The sequence below is a fragment of the Archocentrus centrarchus genome, unplaced genomic scaffold (assembly GCF_007364275.1).
Source record: "Archocentrus centrarchus isolate MPI-CPG fArcCen1 unplaced genomic scaffold, fArcCen1 scaffold_42_ctg1, whole genome shotgun sequence".
Lineage (NCBI taxonomy): Eukaryota > Metazoa > Chordata > Actinopteri > Cichliformes > Cichlidae > Archocentrus > Archocentrus centrarchus.
Genome location: NW_022060268.1, coordinates 390,166 through 402,888, shown reverse-complemented (window position 1 = coordinate 402,888; position 12,723 = coordinate 390,166). Strand labels below are relative to the sequence as shown.

The window sequence follows — 12,723 nt, the reverse complement described above, 5'->3', positions numbered from 1 at the left end:
TTCTCGGCCCCACAAATCTTAGAAACATGGTGTCTAACCAGATACTTACTCTGGATGGCATTACTTTGGCCTCCAGTAACACTGTGAGAAATCTTGGAGTCATTTTTGACCAGGATATGTCCTTCAATGCACATATTAAACAAATATGTAGGACCGCTTTTTTGCATTTGCGCAATATTTCTAAAATTAGAAACATCCTTTCTCAGAGTGATGCTGAAAAGCTCATTCATGCATTTATTACTTCTAGGGTGGACTATTGTAATTCATTATTATCAGGCTGTCCTAAAAGCTCCCTGAAAAGCCTTCAGCTGATCCAAAATGCTGCAGCTAGAGTACTGACAGGGACTAGAAAGAGAGAGCAGATTTCTCCCATATTGGCTTCTCTTCATTGGCTCCCTGTTAAATCTAGAATAGAATTTAAAATTCTTCTCCTCACATACAAGGTCTTGAATAATCAGGCCCCATCTTATCTCAAAGACCTCATAGTACCATATCACCCCAACTGAGCACTTCTCTCTCAGACTGCTGGCTTACTTGTGGTTCCTAGGATACTTAAGAGTAGAATGGGAGGCAGAGCCTTCAGCTTTCAGGCCCCTCTTCTGTGGAACCAGCTCCCAGCTTGGATTCGGGAGACAGACACCCTCTCTATTTTTAAGATTAGGCTTAAAACTTTCCTTTATATTAAAGCTTATAGTTTAGGGCTGGATCAGGTGACCCTGAACCCTCCCTTAGTTATGCTGCTATAGGCCTAGGCTGCTGGGGGGGTTCACATAATGCACTGTTTCTTTTCATTCACCTTATTTACTTTGTTTATACTCCACTCTGCATTTAATCATTAATTGATATTAATCTCTGGCTCTCTTCCACAGCATGTCTTTTCTCTCCCCTCAGCCCAACCGGTCTCAGCAGATGACCGGCTCCTCCCTGAGCCTGGTTCTGCTGGAGGTTTCTTCCTGTTAAAAGGGAGTTTTTCCTTTCCACTGTCGCCAAGTGCTGCTCATAGGGGGTCGTTTTGACTGTTGGGTTTTCTCTGTATTATTGTAGGGTCTTTACCCACAATACAAAGCGCCTTGAGGCAACAGTTTGTTGTGATTTGGCGCTATATAAATAAAATTGAATTGAATTGAATTGATGGCTCCCTTCAACTCTGGTGACCACCATCTGGTTCGGGGATTACCACCACGACAGGCACCATCAATCCATTATTGAGCCACAGCTCTGCGCCTCAGCCTCAATAATGGAGGTGTGGATCATGGTCCATTCAGACTCAATTTTCTCAGCCTCCCTCCGATTGGTGCTGAAGTTCGGCCAGAGGTGGGAGCTGAAGATCTTTTTATCTTCGACCTGCAACCTTGGGTGTCCTGGTGCCACAACCTTCCTTTTCTCTCAAAGATCCTTGAAAGAGTAGTTGTAAAACAGCTCACTGATCATCTGCAGAGGAACGGTTTATTTGAAGAGTTTCAGTCAGGTTTCAGAATTCATCACAGTACAGAAACAGCATTAGTGAAGGTTACCAATGATCTTCTTACAGCCTCTGACAGTGGACTCATCTCTGTTCTTGTCCTGTTGGACCTCAGTGCAGCTTTGACTGATGCACTGAGTGTTTCTTTTCATTCACCTCCTTTTACTCTGTTTATACTTCACTCTGTATTTAATCATTAGTTATTATTAATCTCTGTCTCTCCCCCCTCAGCAGATGACCCCCCCTCCCTGGGCCTGGTTCTGCTGGAGGTTTCTTCCTGTTAAAGGGAGTTTTTCCTTCCCACTGTCACCAAGTGCTGCTCATAGGGGGTCGTTTTGACTGTTGGGTTTTCTCTGTATTATTGTAGGGTCTTTACCCACAATATAAAGCGCCTTGAGGCGACTGTTTGTTATGATTTGGTGCTATAAAAAATAAAACTGAACTGAATTAAATCATTATTCAGCCTTTAAAAGTTTTTCATTAATTTTGCCTTCACAAAGTACAATTAAACTGAAGCAGGACTTGAACACATAGGTTTGCACTGGTGTTTTCTTTGTTACACTCCCTCATCACTGGAGGCACAATAACACATTTTATCATTTGTTGTTTGGTAATGTCACACTTCTACAGCCAAATAATCTGCGATAAAAAATGAGTTGGAGTTAACAGTGAAGACTGTGATTTTTAAAAAGGAAAATGTGTTGGGCTGCTCCTTGGGAGTCTGTGTCAGCTCCTTCAGGTATGAGTGATCACCTTGCATGTTCAGAGACGTGAGTCTGTGTATTCTTCATGAGCTTTGAGCCTCTTTTCTTTTCCTGAGAGACGATGAGGACCGAAGGTCCATCCATCTCCTCCTGCTCTGCAGGACGAGCGCTGCCGACAACACAAGCACACGATGAAGGAGCAGCATCGGAGCCACATCTGTGAAGGACCCGAACTGGCACTCAGTCAGTCACACACAGCTGTCATCAGCCCAGGATCTGCTGCAGCTCATCTACAGCTGGGAGGTGATGTCATCAGCTATCACTAATGTGGACGAATGGCTGCATGACCATTAACAGCTAAAGACTAAAGGGTTCTCAGCTACACATAAAATTAAAAAAATAATAATTTTAGGAAATTGTTCTAAACTACATTTAAAAATTAAATAAAATCTATGAATAAAAATTCAACCAATAACAAAAAATATGTAAAAACTAAATAAAATTTCCCCAAATAACAAAGAGCTGAAAAATAATAAACACCCAGCAGAAAAATAATACCCCAAATCTATGTGCTGATAAAATAGATCAGTTCCTCCATACTCCATCATAAAAGACTATGATGATGGCACAGTCTTCATATGTTATTCAGTTTATTCTCCCTCACAGCATCCTCTGAAAAACTAAATAAAAAGGAGAAACGAACATTTGCAGTTATGAATCATGATTTCTGTGTTTGTACCTCACTTTCATTATTGTCAGTATTTATACCTGAGCATCAAATTTCATCATAAAAGAAGAAAAACTCATTGAGATGAAATTTAAAATTTCACCAATGATGAGAGAGAGGGATTGACCTTTGACCTTGATAATGAATTCATATGTTCTTGGGCCCCTGAGGAATATTTCCACAAAGTTTCATCAGTTCAAACATTTTGAGTTATACTGACAGACGGACAGCAGTGAAGACATAACCTGATGTTTTAATAGGAATATAATAATAGTCATAATCAGGACAGCAAAATTAGACCAAATGGGAAAAAAGAAATTAAATCATAACTTTCATTTAACATGAATTACAAATAATAAAGGAAAGGGAACATTTGCATACATGAAAATAATACATAGTTTCCAAAATAAATAAAATAATAAAGGCAGGTAAAGAAAATATGTTATTAAAATAATAAATCTTACAAATTATTTATAGTGACAAATAAAAGGGAACTAAAGAAAAATGGAAAATAAAGCAATGCGATAAATAATAAATTAAATTAAATTAAAAATCAATTAATAACAATAATTCTGAATAACAAAAAGTAAAACTTACTTTGAAAAATATTTAAAATAAAATAAAATAAAAAGTGTATATTTATGTGAAAATTCAAACAATTAAAATAAATAAAAAATGACATAAAATGTAATAAATAAATAAAATATTTAATACACAATCAATAACCATAAAAATTGGACATTTTTCAATAATAAAAGATAAAATAAACAAATCAACAAATAAACAGTCAGTTAGATTAAACGTTGCTCTGAGGTCACACTCCAGGTCAACCTAAGGTGCAAACGCACGTGCGTGATGCTCGTTAGACGCCTGGAGAGAGAGCGAGAGAGAGAGAGAGAGAGCGAGAGAGAGAGAGAGAGAGAGAGAGAGAGAGAGAGAGAGAGAGCGTGTCTCTGTGTGTTTTGGGTGAGGAGGGGGTGAGGAAGAGGAGGAGGAAGAGCAGAGGGAGGGCGGTTTCTAGGTTTCTCTAGGTCCTCAGTGCTCGCACGCGCCGGGTTTGCTGAAGGACGCACGAGGCTGCTGCTGGAGTGGATCTAACCGGCGGGAGACGCGCGTGCCGTTACGCACCGGGCTGCTCCGGTGTGTGTGTGTGTCTTTGCGTGTGTGTGTGTGAGGAAGAGGAGGAAGAGGAGCGGAGAGTGTGACAGCGACCCCCGGGGAAAGTTGGAGTAAAGCGGGCGGAGTAAGGGGTGGGGGGGACAGCATCTGGATGGTCTTCACCGAGCAGAGAGCTCGTTCTCCGGGCGAACCGCGGGACGCACTCCGGAACATGCGCTCCTTCCCGGACTCTCACAGCACTTCTCCTTCTTCTTCTGGTGCGTCCCTCCCGGGGCTGCTGTGAGCCCGGGGGGGTGGGGTGGGGGGGTCCCACCGTGTCCGGGGGTACGTGCTCGCTCCGCCATGTCGGTGGTAGTTCGCGCGGTTTGCAGAGAGAGTGAGTGAGAGATTCCGACGCTCAGAGAGAGAGACAGCATGACTTCCTGTGGGATTACACCCGGACGCGACATGATCCTCATTAACATCATCGGCGTGCTGCTCGTCCTGGGTGAGTACACCTCCGCTTCCTGCGTGCACGCGCACAGGTGAGGGCAGAGCCTCGGTTCGTGCCCTGTTTGTCATCATGAAGCTGTCAGTCAGCTGCATCTAAAGCACCTTCAGATGCGCTCGTGCGCTGAAACACCTGAGTAACCCTCAGCAGAAGTACTCGAATACTGACAACAATACTCCCAAGTACAAGTAAAAACGCTGTAGTGTGTATATTGAACTTTACTGAAGCACCCAGAGCAGCTCATGTGATTATGTGCGTGTCCGAGCAGCTGTGTGTCACGGAGTATAGAGAGGACTGAGTGTCACCCTGTAACTAAAACGCTCTCCTGGGCACAGCTCATCTCACACTGAGCAGATGGAGCCCCTTCAGGGGTGGTACCCTCTGAGGTACTACCATCGTACCCCTGACCGGGTGTACTCATTTATACTCCCAGTAGTTTGAGTACTGCCACACCGGGGCTACTAATGTAATGGTACAAAAATGGAGCCTCGTTAGCACTCTTTATATCAGGACCATGTTTGCATGGATCTTTGTGTGGGAGGGAAGCAGATCACCCGGAGAACAGAAGGTCGCAGGAACCTTTGTTCTGATGCTGAATATTAAATCTAGAAGAAACTGTGAAAATCTGAACTTTTTACTGCTGGGGAAACATTTACATAGCTACCCTGTGGTCCAGTAATTACCCCTCAGGGCACCTGTGAGAGCTTTGGCTCTGCCCCCGTTTCTGAGTGCTTATCTGATGTGATCTGATGTTGCTCTGTAGAGACTTTATGTTGCAGCATGTTGAGGTGGAGCTGTGGGGTGGCTCACTCATCTGTCTGCAGTGTGAAGCTGTGTTTCCTCCTGAGATGAGGCAGACACCTTTAAGCTTTCTTTGTCTCTGCAGAGTTTAGATGCACATTTCATGAGTGCAGCAGAGCATTTTAACCTTGTGGGCCAGCAGGGGGCGCCTGCAGCCCTACTGACCTACCACCAACCTCAACAAAGCCTGGAGGGAGTGTAACCCAGGTTATTTTTTATAGCTACAATGCACAGATGTCCCCTGAAGGCATCGCATCCAGACAGTCTGGGATGAGGGAAACTGGGAATGTGGGTAACAGGAAATTAAATCAAGGCAAATCCAGGTGTGTTTTTGGGAAACCAGTTTAAGCTTCAGGCCATCAGAGTCACAGTCCAGCTCCTCTGACCTTTAGGGTTCAGTAAGCTTAAAGGTGTGGCACTGTGATGGTTAAAGTGGGGGGTTAGTGAGATGTTTGTGAAAGCAACATGGCTGGACCGCCCTCCTGCACACAGAGCAGAGCAGGCCGCAGTACGTCTCAGACACAAAATCAAACCAGCTCCAGCTCTGAGGTGGCTCGGATACACTGTTTTCTCCACGGACCAGGTGGACATGAACAGACCCCTCTAATTATTATGAAGATAAAAGAGAACTTCAAGCCTGAGTGGTACATCAGAGCTCTTCACTGCAGATGATAAAATTACCAACACAGGTCAGGATGAATCTAAAAGCAGCTCCACAGCACAGCCTCGATCACGGATGATTTCCACATGGATGATAAAAGTTTAGGTTTGTATGGATTTCTAACTGCTTATTTAAGAGGAAAGAAATGCCTGAGTTAGCTGAGAGTTGTGCGTTAGTAATAAAATATTCAGCTGGTCCAGTAAACAGAGAAAAGGACGCACCATGAACGCAGTCTCAGCTGTAACAGACAGTTCGGCTGTTGGAAACATTCGACTCTGGATTTAGAGAAGGTGGGAGTTACCTGGTTTTCAGTTTTTGGGAGTAAACTTCCTGTATTTGTTCGTCTGAGATTCTCCTCAGCCACAGTGGGATCCCTGCACTTCTCTACACTTCTGCCATTTTGCTGAGCTCAAAACTTCAAATTCTGGAACTGCCCATCAGCTTTCAGAGCCGAACCAGCCTTACGGATGAAACATCTTCAAGAACTTAGAAAAAGAAGTTCAGGTGCTTTCAGTCGACCTGTATAAGACTCTTCTTCAGAACCCAACACCAGAGAAAGTCTGAGGCACCGCTGAAAGTTCAACACAGTGAAAGATCAGCGTGGCTGTTCTCCAGATGTTCTGACTGAAGCATTTCTAAAACACCAAAGCGTGCAGCTCTGCGGGAACTTTGGACAGAAACAAAGATGGAAAACTAAACAGCAGTGACGTTTGGAGGGCTACGCTGTAAATAAATACGCTGTATTTCCAGAAGTATTCACTCACCATCCAGCTCACTGAATCCAGGTGTTCCAGTCTCTTCCACAGGTGTATAAACCAGCACCTCCTCCTCCTCCTGCTTCCACAAACATCAGTGAAAGAATGGGTCTCTCTCAGGAGCTCAGTGAATCCCAGCGTGGTACCGTGATAGGATGATACCTGTGCAACAAGTGCAGTCACTGCTAAATATTCCACAGTCAGCTGTTAGTGGGGTTATAACAAAGTGGGAATGACAGCAACTCAGCCATGAAGTGGTAGGCCACGTAAAATCACAGAGTGGGGTCAGAGGATGCTGAGGGTCATAGTGCACAGAGGTCACCAACTTTCTGCAGAGTCAGTCACTACAGACCTCCAACCTTCATGTGACCTTCAGATCAGCTCAAGAACAGTGAGAGCTTCATGAATGGGTTTCCATGGCAGCTGCATCCATCCCCGAGCTCAGTGCAAAGCGTTGATGCAGTGGTGTAAAGCACGCCGCCACTGGACTGTAGGGCTCCATTTACACGAGAACGTTTTCAGTGTTGTGTTCAGACTGAAACGTTTCAGAATGCTCTCGTTTACAGCGATCCCTCACCTATCGCGGGGGTTACGTTCCAGAGACCCCCGCCACAGGGGAAAATCCGTGAAGTAGCAGCGTTATATTTATTTTATTATTTATATATATTTTAAGGCTTCGTAAACCTTTCCCACTCTCTTATTAACCTTTCCAACACGCTCATAAACACTTCATATGCTCCTAACCCTCTAACACCGAGCGTGTCGCCCGGCTGATCAAAGGAACTTTGAATTACCGTAATTACTCGACCATTCGTCCTGTCAGAAAAATTCAGATGGTGTCTGAAAGTGGAGAAATTGTGCTTCACAGGCAGCATATGGTTATTACAGTAATTGTTACTGTAAGTCCACGAACGGCAGTAATTTGAAGTGCATTGTGTCTCAGAGGACATGCTTGGCATTATATTAAACACTTTCTACACTCTTAAACCTACATAACTTTAACAACATATAAAATTCTACATGGGTACTCTCCAGTGAAGTATACTCCAACTTGAATGATGAAGATGATGAATTATGTAGCTGTGCAGTACTGATGGTGATGAAGGTGATGAGATGAATGTACAGTACTGCACAGCCAAGAAGAGCATTACAGCTCCACTTAATCAGGCGCTTCGTCAGCTGGCGGAGTATCTTCACCCTCGGCCCTAACTTCTATTTCACTAAAGGCTTAGGCGCAAAACTCCACGATACAGCATTAGATACATTTAAAAAACAAAAAAACTAACCTGGCAATGCAGTGAAGTCACAGTAAGTGAACTGTGCTATAACCAGGGATGACTGTACACAGAAATCCACGACACTGATAATGCTGCTGTTCCTACAGCCAGGCCACAAGTTGGCGGTGTGGCTATAGGAGCTGCACAGTGCACTAGGGTTTAATATTTTTCCCCAAAAATGACATGAATTAAATCCCGGGAAATGACGAGCCATTTCCTGGGAATCCCGGGAAAAAGATTATTTATTTTTTTATTTTAATTAGGCCTTCTGTAGCCTGTGTCGGCCTTAACCTATTCTGATATTGTAGAGGTAGCTTTCCAGCTATGTCCTGTTATGCCCAGTAGGGGGCAACGTCGGCTTGATTAACGCAATAAAACCTACATCTCGACATTGGAGTGCTCGAGCTATGCGGTGTTGTATCGTTCCTCAACACTCCCTTAACAAATATAATTCGAATATTCCTCCATTGTACATGGAATTATACCAAGATATTTTACAACTGCTGGTGCAAAACAATACGGTTCATCTCCACAGCATTGATAAAGGCTCAGCCACGCTGTCGTGGCGACATCTGTTGCGCTATATCTCCACCAGTGGAACGCTGTAACAGTCATTGAAAAGTGAACTACCGTACTACACTATAATATGGCATAACACAGGGCCTTGAGTAATGCACTACGACTTGGTCATTGCCATTCTGGCAACAGCAAATTTATAACACCGTGTCTGAGGGTTAAAGTAGGTTCGCTGTGAATCGTCTATTGAAAAACTGGCCAATCCTTATAGCCTAAAAAATATACATTTTACTCAACTCCATTTTAAAAGCGAAATATGTTAAAGCAATCTATTTCATGATAATTTCTTCACACATTAGGCCCGTATCCTAATTCATGATTGTTAGTAAGCGGCTGCAAACGAGGAAAAGAAACACTCGAAGTTAAACAGATATTTCTTTATTGTTCAGGGCAGGCATATTTTATAGGCTATATAATGCAATATAACAATATATAATAATATAAAATTATATAATACAAAATACCTTAGGGTAAACACATTGCCTACGATTTCAACAAATTAAAGAGGAAAAAAGTACAACTGTGTAATACCTCTATTAAAACGCTTGAGATGAAGGCTGAAGCCTTAAACAGAGGCTGAACGTGCCTGAAATGAAGAGTAATGCTTTTCGCATTAAACGAACCCTTCTCTCAATATTTCCTTAAATTTAACTTTAGCTTTCTTTTCTTTCTGAAAGTCAAATCGACGCGCGCGACTGTTTTCCCGGTTTCCCGTCTAACGTTTCCCGGGAAATGGGAAATGGTTCTGATCGCATTTCCCGGGAATCCCGGATCCCGGGATTAAACCCTACAGTGCACATGTGCGAGTTCCCCCATTGACTGGGCTGCACAGAGCCCTGACCTCAGCCTGATAGAACACCTCTGGGATGAGTTAGAGCGGAGACTGTGAGCCAGGCCTAAACCTGTGGAAAGACTTCCCAGAAGAGTTGAAGCTGTAGCTGCAAAGGGTGGACCCACATCATATTAGACCCTCTGGATTAAGCATGGATCTTACTCAGGTTCCTGTGCGAGTGAAGGCAGACGAGTGAATACTGTTGGCAGTGTAGTGTATAATCAATCAATCAATCAATCAATCAATAAATTTATTTGTATAGCACATTAAAACAACAGCCATTGACCAAAGTGCTTGACAGGGCATAAAACAAATAAAACAACAAATAAAATAATATAAAAACAAAAGAACATAAACCAAAAATAAAAACACAATAAAACCCATAAAGAATGCAATAAACAATGAAGGACTGTAATAGTAGTGCCAATAATAATGCCAAGGAGGTCTATCTACCAGTCTGAAATGCACAAGCAAATTAATAAGTTTTAAGAAGTTTTTTAAAAGTAGGGGAATGAACTTCTCTTATGTGGAGAGGAAGGTCATTCCAGAGTTTAGGCGCCACCACGGCAAAGGCTCTATCCCCTCTACTCTTCAAATTAGATTTGTATCTCCAGCTTTTGAATGGAGGACCTCAGTTCTCTTATCGGGATGTAGGGCCTCAACAATTCAGTTAAATAAACAGGTGCTAATCCGTTTAGACTCTTAAAAACCAGGAATTAAACTGGATTCGAAAAGAAAAGGAAGCCAGTGTAGAGAGGCTAAGATGGGCGAAATGTGATCACGCCGTTTGGTGCCTGTCAACAGCCGTGCTGCTGCATTTTGAAGTAGCTGTAGGCGATTGGAAAGACGCTGTTCACATCCCACATAAAGCGAGTTGCAATAGTCCAAATGAATGGTGATGAAAGCATGAATTGCTCTCTCCAGGTCCGGTGGTGGGAGATATCCCTTTATTTTACTTAAAAGTCTTAGATGAAAGATTAAACATGTCTTGACTACCGAGTTAATCTGTTTATCAAATTTCAGAGCACTGTCAAAAATGACACCAAGGTTTCTAGAAGATGGGCGCACAAAGTGTAGTGTATAATGACGGTTAGCTACAGAGCTAAGGCTGGGCTAATATGAGCACATGAAGGAGGATGAGGAGTTAAATTTTTCCTCAATAATAGTTCACATTGAGGACCCTCGATGGGCAGAAGGCACAAAGAAGATGCCGGAAACGGATCAAACTTCAGCCAAGAGAACGTCTGAGATGATCCATCTACAGCACGAGGTCAGCCATCAGTGCTGCTGCGTGTCCTGATCCTCAGCTTCATGTCCACACTGGAATCCGAGCAGCCTCCAAATATTCTGTGTCCGTGAACACTGTGAGTTTTTAAAAGACAAAGAGCTGCAGCACATCGTAAAGCCAAGAGACTCGTCCAACGCAGGAAATGCTCGAACAGAAACGCGGCTGATGTGTCATTGCTTAACGAGCATTTCCTCCAGAGCGTTCACAGTGCGAGCAGGCAGCGAGTCGTGACGGTGACAGAGAGCCGAGAGGCAAAAGTAAGAAACCTTGTGAATGATGGTTTCAGATTAAAAACTCAGCACTGAGGAATCAGTGGGTGGTGGATCCTGATCTGACAGCTTCTTTATTTCCACCCAGATTGTGTGGTTGTGCTGTGAGCTGCTGTGAGGTCACAGTTAAGTCTTCATATTGAAACTGACGGCACTGATGGCTGTTTTGTTTCCATTGACTGCAGCCTTTAAGGTGAACTCGGCTGATTTCTTGTGCAGTTTCTGTTCAGAGACCTCATTAAGCCTCCCGCTGCCTGTCGATTTCTCCTCGGTGCTTTCAGCTTTTGACAGAAGAAACAGAAAAACTGCTCATTTTGTATGTGAACTTCACATGTGCTGAGGTCAGAAATGCTCTGCATCGATTGTTGTGTGGGTGCCTGTTTGAGTTTTGCCTGAAGTGCAGAGTGAGACTAAGAACCGGGGAGAAGACGCTGCACGCTGCAGCGGTTTTTACTTTTATTTTGAAGGTGAACTTCAGTGCTTCTGCAGCCCAGCGTGCGTTTCCAGGTGCTGGTGTCGTGGAGTTGGACCATATCTGAGAAAACTGCAGAAAAGGTGAAGAATGTGTGGAACGAAACAGAAATCGATACAGGAGTGAAACCGAACACCTGCAGAGACAAACGCCGCGCGCCACGCAGCCTTGCATTGGCCCCCACAGGCCCTGCTGTCGGAGGCTGCTGGAGATCATGCTGCTGGGGAGCAGTCAGAGCTGGAGAACGAGGAGCTGGAAACCACAGAAGATGATTTACTGTTTTATTTAAAAGATGAACTGAAAGGAAAGGTGTGCACGCATCACCTGCAATAATACAGACACCAATTTATATTCATGCACAGGACTGAGTTATTATGCTAGCATGCAGTTGTTTTTCAGGTAATAGTTTGGACTGTGAAATGTCAGTAATTGTGAAAAATCAGCAACAGTCCAAAGAGATTCAGGCTTTGAAAAAGAATGAGTGGAAATTCAAATATCCAGTGATGGGAAAAATGCATCTGAGAGAAACTACAGAATCACAGAGAGATGAAAAAAGATGATGAACAGTCAGGAAACCTGAGCAGGAGCTGTGTGTGCCTGACTCACCTGCCATCCATCAGCTGATGTTCAGTATTACAGAGTAGTCAGATTACTTTTAATAAGTATCTCTGTGCTTGAGCGAATCCATTAGGAAACAAGTTTGCTTGCACTCGTGTCTGAACCCTCTGCACATGTGCAGAGAGGACAGAGCGGCGGTATCGGCATCGTTTGGTCTCACAGCTGCTTTACTTCAAATTAGGCGCCGGTCCGGATTTGTGCCGATTCCTCAGCTTTGGGAATCTGACGCCGGAGTGAGATTAATAAGCTGAAAGACTGGGAGTTAAACTTCAGGCTTTAATAAGCCTTTAAAATGACTCTCATTTTTGGTCTCATTCTCTCTAATTAGCATTAGTCTCATTTGAGCTCGTGGTGGGAGTCGTCCCACTGCTGCTGATGTTTACAGCTGCACGAGCTTCTCCTCCATGTCAGGTGTGCAGCTGACAGGAGACAGAGCGCTCTAACTTTAATCAATTTACCGTCACTGTAAGTAGAATCAAAGTGTCATTACACCGATCCAGCTTCTCGGGTCCCGATCGGACTGATATCTGATCTGCAACTTCAGATTTGATGAGTTACACCTGCAAACTCTGCACAGCAGCTCCCCAGTGCTGGTGGCCTAATTAGGATCCTTTAGTTAAAGCTTCACTCTGAGGGAACTTAATGAGCTGGCTGCTGGTTATGTGGTGATGC

At 43.7% G+C, this 12,723-nt stretch overlaps 1 protein-coding gene across 1 annotated transcript in view; it reads left to right on the top strand.

Annotated features, from left to right (window-relative positions):
* Positions 1-4,388: 4,388 nt before the first annotated feature.
* The window catches only part of LOC115777064 (GDNF family receptor alpha-2-like), a 129,704-nt gene continuing 121,369 nt past the window's right edge, over positions 4,389-12,723 (top strand). The window contains exon 1 of the mRNA XM_030724885.1: positions 4,389-4,499. Within this exon, the coding sequence (XP_030580745.1) occupies positions 4,427-4,499 (73 nt within the window). The 5' untranslated portion in view covers positions 4,389-4,426. The remainder of the gene's footprint in view (positions 4,500-12,723) is intronic.